The sequence below is a fragment of the Triturus cristatus genome, chromosome 7 (assembly GCF_964204655.1).
Source record: "Triturus cristatus chromosome 7, aTriCri1.1, whole genome shotgun sequence".
In the NCBI taxonomy this organism is placed as follows: Eukaryota; Metazoa; Chordata; class Amphibia; order Caudata; family Salamandridae; genus Triturus; species Triturus cristatus.
Genome location: NC_140590.1, coordinates 265,529,005 through 265,550,462, shown reverse-complemented (window position 1 = coordinate 265,550,462; position 21,458 = coordinate 265,529,005). Strand labels below are relative to the sequence as shown.

The 21,458-nt window shown below is 46.9% G+C and overlaps 1 protein-coding gene across 5 annotated transcripts in view; it reads right to left on the bottom strand.

Annotated features, from left to right (window-relative positions):
- The window catches only part of LOC146809372 (voltage-gated potassium channel KCNC1-like), a 631,507-nt gene that overhangs the window by 359,646 nt on the left and 250,403 nt on the right, over positions 1–21,458 (bottom strand). For all 5 annotated transcript variants that reach the window (XR_014966411.1, XR_014966410.1, XM_085616189.1 and 2 more), the window contains exon 2: positions 953–1,886. Coding sequence is in view for 3 of the 5 variants with exons in the window: in XM_085616189.1 (XP_085472315.1) it covers positions 953–1,886 (934 nt within the window). In the remaining 2 variants the exon portion in view is untranslated. The remainder of the gene's footprint in view (positions 1–952; positions 1,887–21,458) is intronic.

The window sequence follows — 21,458 nt, the reverse complement described above, 5'->3', positions numbered from 1 at the left end:
ACGGAGTGCATAAGCACATAAATCAATAGAGGTAACAAACCGAGTGGTCACTAGTTTGAGATACATAAAAAGTACAAGAAGTATGATGCATATCAGCGTGAAAAACACCAGAATTGTGAAAAACCGGTGCACTAGTTTGAGATAGACTAGCCAAATGAGAATTGCAGTATGCACAACTGTAAGATACACAAGAGACAAATAAGTGTGGTGTGTGAGATTCACCAAGATTATGAAAAATGGGGTGTGCACTAACATAAGCTAAATCAGGGATACGAGAAGCACAGTGTGCACTAGTGAAAATACAGCACGGTTATGATAAGGAGGTTATGCACCTATGTAAGCTCCACCAAGAAGGTCGGTGTCCACCAATGTAAATTAAGAGAAGCAAGGTCTGCACTAGTAAAACTATGCCAAGGTTATGAGATGCAGAGTGTGCACTACTGTTATACTACGAGAAGCACAATATGCACTAGTGCAAGATACCTGTGTTACAAAAAGCAGCCCATGCATTAGTGAAAGATACACTCGCATAAAAGAATCGGGGTACAATTGTGCATATTATACATGAGTAAAATAAAAATGGTGTATAAAAGCATGGGATTTAAGACGGTATGAAATACATGGTGAGCACAAGTGGTAGATGCAACAGGGGTAAAATAAGCTGAATGTGTAAAATGACAAAATACACCAAGTTTACGAGAAAGCAGTTTGTACATTAGTGTGAGATACACAGCGAGAGAACCAGAGATCCCCCAATCTCGAGATAATCTGTGTGTGTAGTGTGTACTAGTGCCAGATACACCAAGGTATGAGAAGCAGCATAATCACAGATTTAGATGGGGTCCCGTCTCTATAGCACATCATGTTGATTATCATCGACAGAGGAGGCGATACATTATGCATACGTAGTGTTAATTTTTACTTTTGCTCTTTTCAAGTTATTTGGCCTTACCTGCTCTGTTGATCTCTATGATCTCCTCCTGAGCTAGGGGGCACGAATCCCCCTGGGCACTCCTGTGCGGTGACTGCATGTCAGGTTTACAGTAATTGGGCGATCCTGGCTGCGGGGGGCGCGGGATGTGTTTGTTCTTTTTCTTTGGTAGCTTCTGTTTTGCCATCGCCAGGGAGTAGTACATTCCAAAGTTATTCACAATAACTGGGACCGGCATAGCTATGGTGAGCACGCCAGCCAAGGCGCACAAGGCGCCCACCAGCATCCCAGACCAGGTCACTGGGTACATGTCCCCATAGCCTAAAGTTGTCATGGTCACCACAGCCCACCAAAAGCCAATAGGGATGTTCTTGAAGTTGGTGTGCTTGCTTCCTGTGATGTCATCGCGGTCAGCACCAATCCTCTCGGCGTAATAAATCATGGTGGCGAAAATCAAGACGCCCAGGGCCAGAAAGATAATGAGCAACAGGAACTCATTGGTGCTGGCCCGGAGCGTGTGCCCAAGAACTCTCAGGCCTACAAAATGGCGGGTCAGCTTGAAGATCCTCAGGATCCGGACAAAGCGGACCACCCTTAGGAACCCCAGGACATCCTTGGCAGCTTTAGAAGAAAGACCACTCAAGCCCACCTCCAGGTAGAAGGGCAAGATGGCCACAAAGTCAATAATGTTCAAACTGCTCTTGATGAACTCCAACTTATCAGGGCAGAAGAGGACACGCATGAAGAACTCAAGAGTAAACCAAATTACGCACATGCCCTCCACGTAGGTGAGGAAGGGTTCCGTCTCCACCTCTAGGATGGTGTTTGTCTTGGTAATGTTCCCTTCCACTGTAGTCTCTGTCCTGTTCTGGATGTGGTTGAATGCCTCATGTGTCTCCAGGCAGAAGGTGGTAATGGAGATGAGGATGAAGAAGAGCGATGCGAATGCGACATACTGCCAAGCCGAATCAAGGAGGTGCAAGGGAGAAAGAGAGAAAAGAAAAAGAGACTTCAATAAACAATGGCTTTGTAAACAATCCACCAGCATGCCAAACAACCTTCAACCATTTTGATTGTGGTACACGTGGACTACATACCCAGAGCTTTGCATGGATCATTAAAAGATCCTTCACTCATCGGTTTAGAGCAGAGTATTGAACTAGATGATTATACATATTATGAATGCTGGTTGCATTGGTCTGACCAATATTTTATCAAACGATAGTTTATCTCACAATAATGCATGGATTTCGAGGCCACTAACAAAGACGCACATTTTCCCAACTAAATAAAATGTTGTCAATAACAGCCTGGTCTTTTAGGTGTGTCTCTTGGTATAATTCCATGATAGTTTCCTCTGCACGTCCCTGAAGCACTGTTTCTGCTACTAGGTAAGACTGCGGAATCCAAAACCATAGATAAAGAAGAGAAACATACAATAAATCAGTCAACCACGCACAGTCAAACATATAATCACATAACGAGAAGCACCTCTCCCACCAACGTGCACACAGCTACAAATTTAAAATGTATGTTCTCAAAACTTTAGTGGCATACAGGCACAGTGAGACAAACACCAATCGCCCACTCACGCAGAAATGCATGCAAAGACAGGCGTCAAAAATTACCACTCATGCGCTGAGATATCAAAAATGAGGCAAACACAAGCAGACAAATATACTGACACAGTCAAACAGAGACATCCATCCACATCAGCACAGAGTGTCAGACATAAACATGCATTGACAGCCAAACCGCGAGTCTCACCTTACAGCATTTACTAACCTTTCATTCGGCATCTCACAGAAATCGTAGACTCGTGCATTAAAAACCCCTCTATCAGGGGTTTGGCTCACCCTGAAAAATCACGTTATTTGCATTGATTTTCCTAATGATTGTCTATTCATTAGCGAATTCTGGCTGTCAGTCGACAACATTGTAACTGATTCAGTTGCAAACACGTCTTCCATACCTAAGAAAAACAGAATTGGACAACACAGGGGATGAGCATTAGCATGTACCATGCCGTTAGAAAAGCAATGGTAATAGGATTTCCTGTTAATAATATTCCCTAACGTAAAATTACAACGCCAGTCGGACCCACAGGAAACAGTAGGAGACCTTTGGTGCTGCCGTGCTTAAGGCTCATATATCTTGGAAGCAGGCACTTTGCAGTTTCATCAAGAGTTGCATGTCAGAATAGCAATAACGAAAATACTGTGAGATAAAAATCGTGTCCTAAATACTGTTCACCGAAATATCACGAGCCAATATTTTTTTAAAGAATATTTAGGACAGAATCCTGTTGTCAGACGATTATCAGGCCACGGTATTCTGGTACCATTTCTTCCACGGGAGAGTCTCTATTATCAAATGGTTTTGGCCCTTAAATGATTTTACTAGAGCATTTAGCAGCTTACACTGGTTTTTCACAAACCGTAATTCTGACAAAATATTGCTATTACTTCCAATGAAGAAATCGCTGTTCCTTGGTTCTCCCTAAGGAGCCATCTTTGAAAGGATCCTAGGAAGATGCCAACATTTCCCGCATGTATTTCGAGCAGTCCTCAAGAACTACTGGTCACGAAACAATTCTGGAAGAGCCTTAAACCAGTCACCAGCTAAATTCTTCACTTTTGTTGACGGAGTTCCACCAAATCATAGAACCTGGCATCTTTTTGTGAATCAGAGACTGGGCAATGCCAACTGCGCCGTTCTTTCGCAGCAGGCCAAGTACCAACAAGCCACAGGACACGTGTAATTCATGACTGTGCAGTTCCATGTGACCATGGGGAGCAGCCAGAGAACCTTCTTTGTGCCTTACAGTGCCGCAAGGGAAGCGGGTGATATAACACAGTCTGGGAATCCTCCTCCATGCCATTCTCAAAGCAGGACTCATGTCACCAGAAAGATTATTGTGCTAATGTTGGCCAGGACTTGTGGTGCAAACATTTTCACGACTGTGTGGGCATAGTAAAAATTCACACACCCCTGGGCATAGTCAATTATCTAGATTATGATGCAGGTTCCATCACGAAATAACTACAGGAAGGTGGGCTGAGAGTTTCTGTGGGTAAACAACAAATCATGTGAAGTCGGTACAATAAAGCCTCCGAGGCAGACTCCACCAAGAGAAAGCCGAAACACGTTGTGGCAAATCGAGTGAACTTGCAGTGGTCCACGCAAAGTCAGGAAATCTCAGCTGATTTTGGGAAGGCCAAATGTTCTTGACAGTATAATCACATTTGTTCCACCCTGGTGCAGCCAAATGTCAGGATTTTGACCATCTTTGAATATATGCCTAATATAAACACAAAGGAAGGTTGAGCAGAGGTTTGCAGATCTTTTATCAGGCATCCTAGAGTGGAGGAGGCAAGTATACTTTACAGAGGGTGGCATGAACAAACTTTGATCACAAAAACATATGGGACATTTCTCAAACATTGCCATAGGCCTACTATTGTGCATTCATGAAGGGGCATAGGGCGAGTTAAATGACAGTGCTCACTAACATAGAAAATACAACCAATGAGGCACGAAGGGGAAATAAATGCAACTTTTGCACACAGTATTATCCGAGTTGACTACATTGCTTTCTGCTAGGGACTGCTAAATAATTCTGCACTGGAGCACATGAAAACATGCCCTCCTCTGGGGGAAGTCGACACTTTCTAAAAAGCCAGGCGTGCTAAATTGAATAACCTTTGCAGGGTACATACTGAAAGCTTGTGGCCACCCTATGTGTACGGAAACAGCCAGCTATCCAAGTTCTCACCCCCGGCTGCTTCTGACTGAGCCGTTCAGTATTCGACCACCACCACCGCTCTTATTAAAAAAATCAAGTCCTGCTTGCGAGTCCCCAACCTAAATAAATTTGACCATTCTCTCTCTCTTTGTCTCACACACACGCGCACACATACTCTCTGTCTCAAACGCACACTCTCTCTATGCCTCTCTCTCTCTCTCTCTCTTTGTCTCACACACGCGCACTCTCTCTCTCTATGTCTCTCTCTCTCTCCATATATATATATATCCTGTAGTGGTCACACACAGGCCGTGTGCACATATGCCCTCTTTTTCTACACGCATTTTGGTGCACACAAATGTCAGTGCTCAAACACCACTATTCATAGACACCGGTGGATTTAGGTTTTGCGCTTAGCAGTCCGTATCTCCGATTCTACCTCCCCCTTCTCTGACCCTCCATACCCCTCTTTTTGTGTCTTCCACCCGAGCTAAGCCCGTCCTCCCAAAACCATGCGTCGAATAACCTATTCCCAGCAGCGCTGCATCAGCTCTGCAGTACAATCCAAAGAACCGCAGACGCGGGACTGCAGCAGCGCCCACAATACCTGCAGAGAGCACACTGCAGCAGTGCTTGCAACACACGAAGAGAGAGGCCAGGCACATTACAATTAACAAAGACCTGCCTGCAGAAAGGACAAGCCAAGCAGCGCTTTAAACCTCAAGAGAGAGTAGGCTGCAGTAGTGTGGCTGCAGTAGTGTTCACAACACCTGCAGAGAGAGCAGACTGCAGTAGTGCTTACCACACCTGCAGAGAGGGCAGAATGCAGGGATCTTCACAATTCCTGCAGAGAGAGCAGACTGCAGCACATCTCACAATACCGACAGAGAGGAAAGACTGCAGGGTTCTTCACAGTTCCTGCAGAGAGGAAAGACTGCAGGGATCTTCAAAATACCTGCAGAGAGAGCAGACTGCAGTAGAGCTCACAACACCTGCAGAGAGGGCAGAATGCAGGGATCTTCACAATTCCTGCAGAGAGAGCAGACTGCAGCACATCTCACAATACCGACAGAGAGGAAAGACTGCAGGGTTCTTCACAGTTCCTGCAGAGAGAGCAGACTGCGGGGATCTTCACAATACCGACAGAGAGGAAAGACTTCAGGGATATTCACAATTCCTGCAGAGAGGAAAGACTGCAGGGATCTTCAAAATACCTGCAGAGAGAGCAGACGGCAGTAGAGCTCACGACACATGCAGAGAGAGCAGACTATAGCACATCTCACAAAACTGACACAGAGAGCAGACGGCAGGGATCGTCACAATAACTGCACAGAGAGTAGTCTGCAGAAGTGCTCACAATACCTGCAGAGAGGGCAGACTGCAGTAGAGCTCACAACACCTGCAAAGAGAGCAGACTGCAGGGATCTTCACAATACCTGCAGAGAGGGCAGACTGCAGCATATCTCACAATACCGACAGATAGAGCCGACCTCAGGGATCTTCAAAATACCTGCACAGAGCAGACTGTAGTATTGCTCACGGCACATGCAGAGAGGGCAGACTGCAGCACATCTCACAATAACAACAGAGAGAGTAGTCTGCAGGGATCTTCACAATAACTGCACATAGAGTAGCCTGCAGCAGTGCTCACAATACCTGCAGAGAGGGCAGACTGCAGTAGAGCTCACAACACATGCAGAGGGCAGACTGCAGCACATCTCACAACACCTGTAGAGAGAGCAGGATGCAGGGATCTTCACAAAACCGACAGAGAGAGCAGTCTGCAGCACGTCTCACAATACCGACAGAGAGGGAAGGCTGCAGGGATCTTGACAATTCCTGCAGAGAGATCAGACTGCAGGGATCTTCACAATACCGACAGAGAGGGCAGGCTGCAGGGATCTTCACAATACCGACAGAGAGGGCAGGCTGCAGGGATCTTCACAATACCGACAGAGAGGGCAGGCTGCAGGGATCTTCACAATACCGACAGAGAGGGCAGGCTGCAGGGATCTTCACAATACCAACAGAAAGAGCAGACTGCAGTAGAGCTCACGACACATGCAGAGAGGGCAGACTGCAGCACATCTAACAATACCGACAGAGAGGGCCGATGTCAGGGATTTTTACAATACCTGCAGAGAGAGCAGTCTGCAGTACATCTCACGACACCTGCAGAGAGAGCAGACTGCAGCACATCTCACAATACCGACAGAGAGGAAAGACTGCAGGGATATTCACAATTCCTGCAGAGAGGAAAGACTGCAGGGATCTTCAAAATACCTGCAGAGAGAGCAGACGGCAGTAGAGCTCACGACACATGCAGAGAGAGCAGACTATAGCACATCTCACAAAACTGACACAGAGAGCAGACGTCAGGGATCGTCACAATAACTGCACAGAGAGTAGTCTGCAGAAGTGCTCACAATACCTGCAGAGAGGGCAGACTGCAGTAGAGCTCACAACACCTGCAAAGAGAGCAGACTGCAGGGATCTTCACAATACCTGCAGAGAGAGCAGACTGCAGCATATCTCACAATACCGACAGATAGAGCCGATCTCAGGGATCTTCAAAATACCTGCACAGAGCAGACTGCAGTATTGCTCACAGCACATGCAGAGAGGGCAGACTGCAGCACATCTCACAATAACAACAGAGAGAGCAGTCTGCAGCAGTGCTCACAATACCTGCAGAGAGGGCAGACTGCAGTAGAGCTCACAACACATGCAGAGGGCAGACTGCAGCACATCTCACAACACCTGTAGAGAGAGCAGGATGCAGGGATCTTCACAAAACCCACAGAGAGAGCAGTCTGCAGCACGTCTCACAATACCGACAGAGAGGGAAGGCTGCAGGGATCTTGACAATTCCTGCAGAGAGATCAGACTGCAGGGATCTTCACAATACCGACAGAGAGGGCAGGCTGCAGGGATCTTCACAATACCGACAGAGAGGGCAGGCTGCAGGGATCTTCACAATACCGACAGAGAGGGCAGGCTGCAGGGATCTTCACAATACCAATAGAAAGAGTAGACTGCAGTAGAGCTCACGACACATGCAGAGAGGGCAGACTGCAGCACATCTAACAATACCGACAGAGAGGGCCGATGTCAGGGATTTTTACAATACCTGCAGAGAGAGCAGTCTGCAGTACATCTCACGACACCTGCAGAGAGGGCAGACTGCAGCACATCTCACAATACCAACCGAGAGACCAGCCTGCAGGGATATTCATAATACCAAGAGAGAGAGCAGACTGCAGGGATCTTCAAAATACCTGCACGAAGAGTAGCCTGCAGTAGAGCTCACAACACATGCAGAGAGGGCAGACTGCAACACATCTCACAATACCGACAGAGAGAGCAGCCTGCAGGGATCATCACAACTACCAATAGAGAGAGCAGACGGCAGTAGAGCTCACGACACATGCAGAGAGGGCAGACTGCAGAACATCTCACAATACCGACAGAGAGAGCCGACCTCAGGGATCTTCAAAATACCTGCAGAGAGAGCAGTCTGCAGTACATCTCACGACACCTGCAGAGACGGCAGACAGCAGCACATCTCACAATACGGACAGAGAGAGCAGACTGCAGGGATCTTCACAATACCGACAGAGAGAGCAGACTGCAGGGATCTTCACAATACCGACCGAGAGAGCAGACTGCAGCAGTGCTCACAACACCTGCAGAGATCCCAGACTGCAGCACATCTCACAATACCGACAGAGAGAGCAGACTGCAGGGATCTTCACAATGCCGACAGAGACAGCAGATTGCAGTAGAGCTCACAACACATGCAGAGAGAGCAGACTGCAGCACATCTCACAATACGGACAGAGAGAGCAGACTGCAGGGATCTTCACAATACCGGCAGAGAGAGCAGACTGCAGGGATCTTCACAATACCGACCGAGAGAGCAGACTGTAGCAGTGCTCACAACACCTGCAGAGATCCCAGACTGCAGCACATCTCACAATACCGGCAGAGAGAGCAGACTGCAGGGATCATCACAATGCCGACCGAGAGAGCAGACTGCAGCAGTGCTCACAACACCTGCAGAGATTGCAGACTGCAGTACATCTCACAATACAGACAAAGAGAGCAGTCTGCAGGGATCTTCACAATACCGACAGAGTGAGCAGTCTGCAGGGATCGTCACAATACCTGCAGAGAGAGTAGACTGCAGCAGAGCTCACAACACCTGCAGAGAGGGCAGGCTGCAGCACATCTCAAAATACCGACAGAGAGAGGAGACTCCAGGGATATTCACAATAGTGGTCACGCCCCAGCAGAGAGGGCAGGCTGCAGTAGTGCTTACGACACCTGCATAGAGGGTAGACTGCAGCACATCTCACAATACCGACAGAGAGCAGACCTCAGGGATCTTCACAATACCGACAGAGAGAGCAGACTGCAGCAGTGCTCACAACACCTGCAGAGATGGCAGACTGCAGCACATCTCACAATACAGACAGAGACAGCAGTCTGCAGGGATCTTCACAATACCGACAGAGGGAGCAGTCTGTTGGGATCGTCACAACACCTGCAGAGAGAGCAGACTGCAGCACATCTCACAATACCGACAGAGAGAGCAGACTGCAGGGATCTTCACAATACCTGCAGAGAGGGCAGGCTGCAGCAGTGCTCACAACAACTGCAGAGAGGGCAGGCTGCAACACATCTCACAATACCGATAGAGAGAGGAGACTCCAGGGATATTCACAATACCTACAGAGAGAGCAGATTGCAGTAGTGGTCACGCCCCCAGCAGAGAGGGCAGGCTGCAGTAGTGCTTACGACACCTGCAGAGAGGGCAGACTGCAGCACATCTCACAATACTGACAGCAGACTGCAGGGATCTTCACAATACCGACAAGAGAGAGCAAACTGCAGCAGTGCTCACAACCCCTGCAGAGATGGCAGACTGCAGCACATCTCACAATACAGACAGAGAGCGCAGACTGCAGGGATCTTCAGCACATCTCACAATACCGACAGAGAGCAGACTGCAGGGATCACCACAATACCGACAGAGAGAGAAGACTGCAGCACATCTCACAACACCTGCAAAGAGAGCAGACTGCAGCAGTGCTCACGACACCTGCAGAAAGAGCAGACTGCAGCACATCTCACAATACCGACAGAGAGAGCAGACTGCAGCAGTGCTCACGACACCTGTAGAAAGGGCAGACTGCAGCACATCTCACAATACCGACAGAGAGCAGACTGCAGGGATCATCACAATACCGACAGAGAGAGCAGACTGCAGCAGTTCTCACAACACCTGCAGAAAGGGCTGACTGCAGCACATCTCACAATACCGACAGAGAGAGCATTCTGCAGTAGCGCTCACGACACCTGCAGAGAGAGCAGGCAATACCTGCACAGAGAGCAGACTGCAGTAATGCTCACAACACATGCAGAGAGGGCAGGCTGCAGCACATCTCACAATACCAACAGAGAGATTACACCTCAGGGACCTTCGAAATACCTGCACAGAGAGCAGACTGCAGCAGTGCTCACGACACTTGCAGAAAGGGCAGACTGCAGCACATCTCACAATACCGACAGAGAAAGCAGACTGCAGCAGTGCTCACGACACCTGCATAAAGAGTAGACTGCAGCACATCTCACAATACCGACAGAGAGAGCAGCCTGCAGGGATCTTCCCAATATCTGCAGAGAGAGCATTCTGCAGTAGTGCTAATGACACCTGCAGAGAGAGCAGGCTACAGGGATCTTCAGCTCATCTCACAATACCGACAGAGAGAGCAGGCTGCAGGGATTTTCAAAATACCTGCACAGAGCAGACTGCAGCAGTGCTCACGACAACTGCAGAAAGGGCAGACTGCAGCACATCTCACACTACAGACAGAGAGAGCAGTCTGCAGGGATCTTCACAATACCGACAGAGAGAGCAGTCTGCAGGGATCTTCACAATACCGACAGAGAGAGCAGACTGCAGGGATGTTCACAATACCGACAGAGAGAGCAGACTGCAGCAGTGCTCACAACACCTGCAGAGAGGTCAGATTTCAGCACATCTCACAATACCGACAGAGAGAGCAGTCTGCAGGGATCTTCACAATACCGACAGAGAGAGCAGTCTGCTGGGATCTTCACAATACCGACAGAGAGAGCAGACTGCAGGGATGTTCACAATACCGACAGAGAGAGCAGACTGCAGCAGTGCTCACAACACCTGCAGAGAGGTCAGATTTCAGCACATCTCACAATACCGACAGAGAGAGCAGTCTGCAGGGATCTTCACAATACCGACAGGGAGAGCAGACTGCAGCAGTGCTCACAACACCTGCAGAAAGGGCAGACTGCAGCAGATCTTCACAATACCGGCAGAGAGAGCCGACCTCAGGGATCTTCAAAATACCTGCAGAGAGAGCAGTCTGCAGTACATCTCACGACACCTGCAGAGACGGCAGACTGCAGCACATCTCACAACACTGACAGAAAGGGCAGACTGCAGGGATCTTCACAATACCGACAGAGACAGCAGATTGCAGTAGAGCTCACAACAAATGCAGAGAGAGCAGACTGCAGAACATCTCACAATATGGACAGAGAGAGCAGACTGCAGGGATCTTCACAATACAGACAGAGAGAGCAGATTGCAGCAGTGCTCAGGACACCTGCAGAGAGATCAGGCTGCAGGGATCTTCACAATACCGACAGAGACAGCAGATTGCAGTAGAGCTCACAACAAATGCAGAGAGAGCAGACTGCAGAACATCTCACAATATGGACAGAGAGAGCAGACTGCAGGGATCTTCACAATACAGACAGAGAGAGCAGATTGCAGCAGTGCTCAGGACACCTGCAGAGAGATCAGGCTGCAGGGATCTTCTAAATACCTGCACGTGCAGAGAGGGCAGGCTGCAGCACATCTCACAATCCCAACAGAGAGAGCAGACTGCAGCAGTGCTCACGACACCTGCAGAAAGGGCAGACTGCAGCACATCTCACAATACCGACAGAGAGAGGCGACTCCAGGGATATTCACAATACCTACAGAGAGAGCAGACTGCAGCAGTGCTCACAACACCTGCAGAGAGGTCAGGCTGCAGCACATCTCACAATACCGACCGATACAGCGGAGTGCAGGGATCTTCACAATACTGTTTCCATGATGGAATCAAGAGATGGACTTCAGGAGATGCCAGGTCCATCTGTTTCCGTGATAGTATCAAGACCACTGGCGTTTTGCAGCGCTAAGTAGTCTGCCATAACTGAATGTGCAGAAAGTAGCAAGTTGGCCATTTCACTGGTGTCATCATCATCATCATCATCATCATCATCATGGGATAATACTTGTGGCATCTGAATACAGTCCGAGTCCGACCCAAAGATGTCATCAATTGTCTGCAAGTATTACTGACATGGTGTAGACCCAGCCTGCTTTCTGCCACATGCCCCATCTTATCAGAGAATCTTTGTGCCTCTTTCCTGAACCTCTTAAGAATGGCCTTGGTTTGAGGGGTCTGTTCCTGGCACAAAAGATGGCTCTAGTGTTGGCACTGCTGGAGGAACTACTGGCAAGGATCTTGGTGCCAGTGAGGCTGCAGCAGGTATTGGTAGTGTGCCTTAACGGAGGCCTCTTGGATTGAAATATGCTGATGACGAATAGCCAGCAGGATCTCATCATCCTGTGAAGGACACCATGGGGCCCACTGCATTCCGAAAGATTGCCAGCATCATGTGCAGGAACTGTGCCAGGTCAGTACCCTGCACTGCAAGCTGTATGTAAGCCAGAAAAGGTGCTGGAGAATTTAGTGGCACTGCTGCCAGAGGTTTATCGGATGGAGTGACATCCACCATCTACGGCTTTGAAGATGACACCACTCTTCTGGTGGTGGAGAACGTTGAGGTGATGACCTCGTAAGCAGGAGTAATGTTGAGCTGAAAAATCGTCCCTTCTCCTTTTCTTCTTCTTGTGCTTCCTTCCCATCTCCTTTGACAACTAGGAATATCGAGAATACAGTTACAAGCCGAACCTGGACTGCCAATGTCATCGAGCTCGATGCTCGTTGCAAGTGTGAGCCACGAAAACGTGCCCTCTTGCTCCTTTATAGCTGTGGTATGAAAGAGGCTGTGTTTCTCACACAACTTGGAGTCATGTTTTAGACCTAGGCACCACGGAAAGACCTCAAGAGTGTAAGAGATGGACAAACATCCATGACCGGAGGGACAAGGCTTAAACACCGGCTTCATAGGGGGGGACAGCACTAAAGACTGCACAAAACATTTCTTAGAAAAACAGCAGAAAAAAGCACAAACATCATGGAGAGCAGCTACGGATCCAAGTTGAAGGGTGCGGCCAAAAGATAACTGACATCGGGACTAACACTATTTGTCTCTAGTGACGTCACACCTTGGCTGCATCTGGCACCAAGATGGAGGCAGCATCACCTACCAGCACGGGAAAGCTACAGAAAGGCTTCTGGATCTAATCTGATGCCGGGGATATTCAAAAGGTGGGGTTTCTGTAAGTAGGAGTAGCCATCGGAAAGACATCATTCAAGAAGATAGGCATTTAGCAGACAGTAATATAGGTATGTTGGGGAAGATAGATTGTAATTCTTTGCAACTGTGAAAACAGAGCTTCAGTGCTAACAAAACATGCAGATAACGCAGAGTGCAGCAGAACTCATAACCGCCACAGAGAGGGGAGACTGCAGCACAGGCTGCAATACCTACAGAGAAGGCAGGGTGCAGTACAGTTCTTAATACCAGCAGAGAGAAAAGACTGCGGTCCTGGTTACAATACCAAAAGAAAGAGAAGACTGTAGTAGCATTCACAATATCTGCATAGTGTGCAGACTACAGCCGTGTTCACAACATCCTCAGAGAGAGCAGGAGGCAGCACAATGTACACGAACAGAGAAGGAAGACTGCAGCACAATGTACAGACAGAATACAAAACTAGCACAGAGGGCAGACTGTAGCAGTGGTCGCGGTATCTGCACGTAGGTAAGACTGCACAATAACACACACCCGTCTTAAAGGGCAGACTGCAGCACAGCAACCAGTTCTCACAGACTGCAACCAGCTTACAACGCCTGCAGAGAAGATAGACTGCAGCACAGCTCGCATAACATGCAGAGAGGAGACTGCAGCACTGCTGACACCACCTACACAGTGTAGACTGTAGCAGCTCTCACAACATCTGCCAAGATGGCAAGCTGCAGCATAGGTCTCGACGCGCACAGAGAGGAAAAACTGCAGCACATATCTCGATACTTCAAGAAATGGCAGGCCACACCACTGTGCATAACACCCACAGAGAGAACAGACTACAGCACATCACTCAAAACCTGCAGAAGGCAGGAAGCAGCACTGCACAGAATACCTACCAAAGGAGGAGCACAGCAGTGCTCATGATAAAAGAGGACAGAGCATAGCACAGAATACAACATCTGCAGTGAACATTTACTGTATCAAGCTCACAATACACCCAGAGAGAACATTCGGAAGTAATCTTATCATAACCATTGCCAGGTATGATGCATCGCAGCTCGCCGCTTTAACTGCAGAAAGGACAGAGTGCACCACAGCTCACAACAACCACAGAGAAGATGTACAATGTTACACAGCTCTCAGTACACGTCGACGACAGCTCACAGAAAGAGAGAGAATAACTGTCGAAAGTGCAGACGGCAGCAACATTCACAACACCAGCAAATAAGGTAGTCTGTAGCAGGGTCAAAATACACAGAGTGAGAAAGAGAGAGAAAGAGAATGAGAGAAAGAGAGAGAAAAAGAGATGTTTAGAAGGCAGACATCGGTAGGGTTCATAACATTCACCGAGAGAGTGCAATGAAGCACATCTCCTAAAGCCCACAGAGATGAACGCCTGCAACAAAGCTTACAAACCCCCTTAGAAGGTACGACGTAGCACTGCCCCCTTTACCCATTTTAGATTGGTTGCAAAACTAAAATCCAACACAGGCTATGGGATAGTTCACCATAACCTCATGCAAGACAGACTGCAGCACAATAGACAACGCCCGCAGGAATGGCAGAATGCAGAAGAGCTCTCATTTCTATGGAAAAGACCCAACTGTAGCTCAACTCTCAATATTTGTAGAGAAAAGAGTGTGACTTAGTGATTTTAGGATGTAACACAGCTCACAATTCCTGCAGTGGATAGACTGCAGCAAGTTTACATCACCCAGGGAGAGCTTAGAAAAGTTCAAAATAACTTCAAACACGGCAGACTACAGCACAAATCGAAGTACAGAAATGGTATGTAGCACAGCTCCTAATACCTATAGAAAAGACACTATAGCGCAGCTCACAGTGCATGCAGATACAACACTGCAGTACAGCTCATAAACCCAGAGGAGACGCTACAGTGCAGTTTACAAAACATACAGAATGCAGACAGAAATTTGGCTCATAATGTCATAGTACAGACTGCTATACGGCAATACCAAATGACTTGTACTAGACGGCAAACACATCGTAGACACACACATAAATAACATGGTGAGAGAAGCCCTCAGTCAACTAAAACATCTAAAATCTGGCAAACATGTAAATGACAATCCAAAAGAAGTCATACAAGCATTAGTCCTTTCCAGGAGTGGAATTTGAGATATTTATACACACAGGCATTCCCGCTGTTAGAACTGTCTTGCTACAAGTAATCAATTAAGCTGCGACACTGATCGCAGACAAAAACATCTCATTACCACATACTAATCAAATACAAGTGGATTTCTCTCTAATTGTTCTGTACACTCAGATCAGCCTTTACCATCTTTACGATACTTTAACTAAACACACCACAGTACTTGTTAAATAAACTATTGTTATCAGGCAGTCATATGCATCTTTGGTGCTACATCTCAAAACCAAATGCTGTAACAAGACTTCCACTCTATCCCACGTTTTTCCTTGCTTCGGACACAAGATCCAGAATAATCCTCCATCTCATCTACAGACCTCATGGGCAGAACTCGGCCTTCATTGATGAATTTTGAGATCTCTTCACCACCTCGTCCCCTCGACAAGACCCCACCACCCTCTTGAGTGAATTCAACCTCCCACACAACACAAGCTAAAACAAAACACAAGAGACACCCTTTTGAACCTCATTGGCACACTTAACATGGTAAAGCATGTCACACAGTCAACACACTCCAAAGACCATATCTTTGACCTTGTCTTCTCAACATTAACAACAGTTCAATGCAAATCACCCACATCCCTGGACTAGACGAACCATTCTGCCGTCCTTATCCCCCTGCTCAGCATCTTACTATCAAACCAAGGTCAACACAATAGGGAAGACCAACCCTTCATATCCTTCAAAGACTTCTCCATATGTAACTTATCGCTCACCCTATCAGCTCCAGGTCGGATGCCAACACCCTTTTAAACAACTTAAACACTTATTTGGAAAACTAAATGAACATCCATGCCCCAATTTAAAAAACAGCAACTGCAAGGCAAAGTCTTCAGCACCTTGTCAGTCTAAAGACCTTTCTCACATTAAATGATCCATCTGTAGATAGGAAAGCAAATGGAAGAAAAACAGAACTCTTGATGACCTCATTATACTGAAGTTCCGCATGCAACATACACACAGCTCATAACATCAACCAAAGCAAAGAAATGTACCAACACCATCAATGAAGCTACCAACAGAAGCAGAACTTTTCAAGACAATCTTGCACTACATCGATCCCCTTCCAGACCCAACTATTCCTCACTCCCCAGAAATGTGCAATGTCATAAACCTATTGTTCAGTGAAAACATACAGAAGATCCAACAGCCCATCGACAATACCAAGTCTGTAGACTCCCACAATGGTCATCTTTAAAAACACTATCTTTCTCAGATCCCAATGGAATACTCAACTCCCTCAAAGCCACTTTTTTAATGAAAATGATGTTTTACCCTACTCCTTTATCAAAGGTCTCTCTGAGGACATGCTCTCTCACCCCTTCTCAATACTGTTAATGATTCCCTCACTCAAGACATCTTCCAGAAGCTCTCAACACCTTGATGACCTCACTAAATACTGACCTATCACTCATCTACTACTCACAGGCAAGCTCAATGAAAAAGCAGCCATTATAAACTCGATAATCATATCTATGCTAACCATCTCCATGACAACCAGTCTGGCTTCAGTTCATGCTGAAGCACACAGACTGCTACCTTACACATCGTAGACTGTACTCTTTTGACCACAGATGAAAATGCCCCATGCCTCCTGATTCTGCTGGACCTCATGCCTGCCTTCAACACAGTCAACCAACCCACCCTCAAATGGACCCTCGTGTCTCGTATAGGATTCACCAGCAATGTTGTTCACTGCTTCCCTACCACTTTTCTGGCTAACACAAGTTTGTTACCATCGGCACCTCCAGGTCCCAAATGTTCTCTATCACCTGCAAAGTCCCCCAGGGATCCATACTGTCTCCTGTCAATTTAAACCTCTACATGGAGTCGTTTGGTGCTCTCTAGCATCATGATTCACCAATATGCTTATGATACACAGTACTACGAGAAAGTTTCCCCTGCTTCAGACATCTAACGCCTTTAACACTGCCTGCACATTATGCCGACAAGGATGTCGAACCCCTACCTAAAGCTTAACCCAATCAAGACAGAATTTCTGTTATTTGCCAAGAACAACAAACCACAAACAGTACAAATCTGGCCCACTGTCATGAACCTTGATGACTTTCGAACACTAAGTTACTTGGACCCCAACCTCACCCTCAAGGAATGTACAAACAAAAAACGCAAAGGAACCCACTAACAAAAAACACAAAGACAGTTTAATATCAGCTCTCCATTCTAAAGAAAGTAAAACAATTTCTAGAAAGCACCTTATTTATCTATTTACCTTATTTTTAAAGCACTACCATCATCCCTGAAGGGATATCCCGGCGTTAGGATAAAGAAATACCTGACACATGCAAGACCATTATTTGGCGAAATAGCAAATACTTCGCCCTCTTTCCAAACATAAGAAGATCAGGGAAGAGACGAAGGTCTAGAGGCAGAGAGGTCCAATGCATTGACACTAAATGGCTGAAATAGCGTCCGCCTTTTCTCGCTTTTCTGATACACTCTGCTCTCACCATAGCTAAATTAGCAGTGCTCTGTGAACGTGACAAAGTAGTTTACATTTGTGCCTCTTAAGTGCAGGGAGCCTATGCAGTATGTGCAAACAGGCAGTGGCAGAGCTGTTTCATGTACCGTTGCAAATAAATCTAGCAGCTGTGTTCTGGATTCATTGTAATCAGGTGAATGAGAAATCAGCAATTCCAAAATAAAAGGCATTCCTCTAATACAGCCTGTGCATAATCAGGATGACTGTCCCATGCCAGTCTACTGGGATCCAGTGGAAAAGTTTATGCAGCATTCATAGAAGACCAAACCACTTGCCACATATTGCATTGACCAGGTCTTGCATAGATAAGGTATCATCCGTTAGAAATCCGAGGTTCTTGGCTACCTTCCTTGGTCCAGGTGCTGTGCCTAAGGACAATGGCCACCAAGAGGCATTCCAGATTTTACTTTCTCCCCCAAAGAGCAGTGTTTCAGTTTTTTCTCTGTGTTAAGCTTCAGGCAATGGGACTGCTTCCAAATGGTGACCTCAAAGAGGCAGCCCAGGAGACTGTCCCATGTCTCTTCCTGTTTCTCACCTATAGAGATGACAAGCTGAGTTTCATCAGTGTAGTAGAGGATCTCAAAGCCCAATGCCTTGCTGATATCCGCTAATACAGACACATAAATATTGAACAAGGAGGGGCTGAGTGAAGAGCCCTGAGGAACCCCACACTTGAAAGTATGATAAATTGACCTGAAGAATGGCAGCTGGGTTGATTTGGATCTATCCTTCAAAAACGATCCGAACTACTGCAAAGCTTTCAAATATAAACCAATTTTTTTCAGTCTGTGCATCAAAAGATTATGTGAGACATTGTCGAAAGCTGCAGACAAGTCTAACAGGAGAAGCTGCTATTTTCTTCTAATCTTTTCGCAAAGTACAGTTTTTTTGCCTGTCTGATCACTTTATGATAAGCTTTCATGTCAGTTCTATATGCCAATTGAAAGTCAAGGCTCCTAGATAACTACCAACGGCGTTCAAGGGCTTTGCAGTTTCTCTTTTATACTCTAAGTTCATTAGAGTACCATTTACCTGATGAAGCTGTTCTAGGTGATCTACATGTCCGCCAGGGCCCGCATGAGTCCAGTGCCTTATTTATGGCAGTATTAAAATCCTCTAAATATAATTTTAATGGAGCATCATCGCTGGTCTCTGGAAATCTAAAATGTCTTTGAAATGACTCAAGATTGACTCTCCTCCACGCTCTTTTCTGCGTAACTGTAGTGCTGGACTTCACTGAGAGGTCACTAGACAACAAAAATGAAAAATTAATCAGGAAGTGGTCAGACCAGTGGATAGGGCCAATATCATTGATCTTGAGCGTTTCAACATTAGAAAATAGTAGATCCAGAGTATGTCCTGCCTTATGTGTCAGATCTTCTATATATTGTTTTAGGTGCAGGATTTGCATCTAATTCTCCAATGCTCTGCTAGAGGAGTCTGCCTTGTCATGATATTGAAAATTAAACTCACGTAATAACAAGAAACTGTTATTCTTCAGGACCAATGGGGTCAGCAGAGTGGATAGCTTGGCTGCCGACTGCTAGTTGTAGAAAGGGGGCCTGTAAAGGATGGCTCCACACAGAAGAAATGAGGCATTACTCAAAAACTGGAAGGATATTATATTGCAGTCTCCTATACGAGAATTACTAACTTCAGAACATTGTAAGGAGTCCTTATATATAACTACAATACCACAACCTGGTTTACCCCCTCAATCATGCTTTAGAATTGTATACCCAACTGGCACCACAAGTGTTAGCTCCGGTATTGAATGGATATTGATCCATGTTTCAGCAAAAAATACCAAATCGGCTTTTGCTGTATTAATAGTATCCCATTTATCCATGCAATGTTTGGGCAGGGGTCTGGGCATGGGTCCTGGACCCTGACAATGGAAGGGCGCAGACGGGCTTGCTTTTGGCACACCTGTAGCATGCCAGTGACCCACTTTAATATGTATGTTTCCAGTCTCTTTGCTAGACCGCTGAACCTCCCTTGATTTAGTCCCTCGTCCCAAGATGGCGGATGTTGAGAGCACTGCTTCGGGGCTAACGCAGACCCACTTGGGTTAACACACCACTGGTTTGCTTCCCTCGACTGCAGACACTGCCACTAGAAAATATGTAAAAACCTCCAGATGTCTCCAAGCAATAAAAACAGACAACACCGCTCAGTTAAGGCAACTATTATTCAGCTAAAGTGAAAAAAGGGAAGGCAAACTACAAAAGTAAATTCAAGTTATGAGTGGTAAAGGGCAGGTAAAGTGCAAAAAAGAAATTCAAGTAAAATCTCCTTTAAAGCACATGTTTAACTATTGCCCATCATACATAGGATGTGCAGAACAAAGACATCAGAGATCCAACATGAGGTGCCCCGCACCCATGTTTAAATGTATTTTTCCAGTCTCCAAGCTAGACCGCTGAACCTCACTTTATTGTGCTCCCCCTCCCAAGATGGCAGATGTCGAGAATACTGCAGCAGGGCTAACGCAGGCACATGCGGCTTAACACACCACTGGTCTGCTGCCCTCGTCTGCCAGCACTGCCACTAGAAAATATGCAAAACAAGCATTGGAATAGCTAATAGGTCTCACCTTTGGGACCTTATAAGAGTGTTAGCTATTTACAGTATGGTTTTTGTTGTTGTAATTTTTTGTGTCATATGTTACTCTTGTATAGCGCATTATCTTAAAGAGTTGACAATAATTGACATTCGGTAAATAGAAAGCTCATAGGCGCACCAACCTACGGTTGAGCATCACACTATGCAACGCAGAGGTTTACTTTACCTGTTCAGGCCACCCTCTTAATTACATAGGCCCGCACATTTTAGAAACCGCCATCCCCCTCGCCACTTCTTTTCAGCCCGTAAGGCCCTACTTGTTGGGTCTGAGGAGTTACGGACACAAACCAAAGTGAAATATAGCATCCTTAGGGAGAATGCCCCCTGGTGCCCCGTTAGCACTACCGGGGAGCACTGGAACTGGACCATACCCCAGGAAAGTACAAAGGGCCTGCTGGGACATTGCAATAATGTTCACTTAAAGGTGCGCAGGCCACAGAAGGTGCCAGCAGTGGCTCGCTAAGTACAAAGCTCCCGGCAGTAATTGCTGGTTCATGTACCTCGCTTAGTTTTAGGATTCCGTAAAGCATTAAGTGCAAATCCGTAAAGAAGGAAGAAAGATACAACAGAGAAATTGGAAAGAGAGGACGTGCCCCATGAATGCGAGTGGTGAGCCCCGGGGGAAGCTAAGCTGCAGACTAGTCTTCCCCAGTGTCTTTTGCGCAGGGGAGGACCAGGATAGGGTCAAGGGGTGGGGTCTATGGGGTGGGTATAAGAATGCAGGGGAGGAAGGCGACTTCCTCTTCCTGCATTCTGGCATAATCGGGTGGGAATTGGTTAGCGAAGGGTTAGCGTAGGAGTGTAGGCCAGTTAGCGGTAGGGCAACGGTTGCGGCGGTGTTGGTGTCGGTGCCCACTGGTCGGTGGTGCTGCAGGCGGAGTGCGAGCGTCGGTGCGGGCGGCTCACAGAATGTCGGACGTCTCCCAAGAGCAGGTGAGGGTGGCGCTGAGGGTGCTGGGGCGCGCCGGACGGGAGGATCTCCTCCGGCCCGGCGTTCTGGCACAGG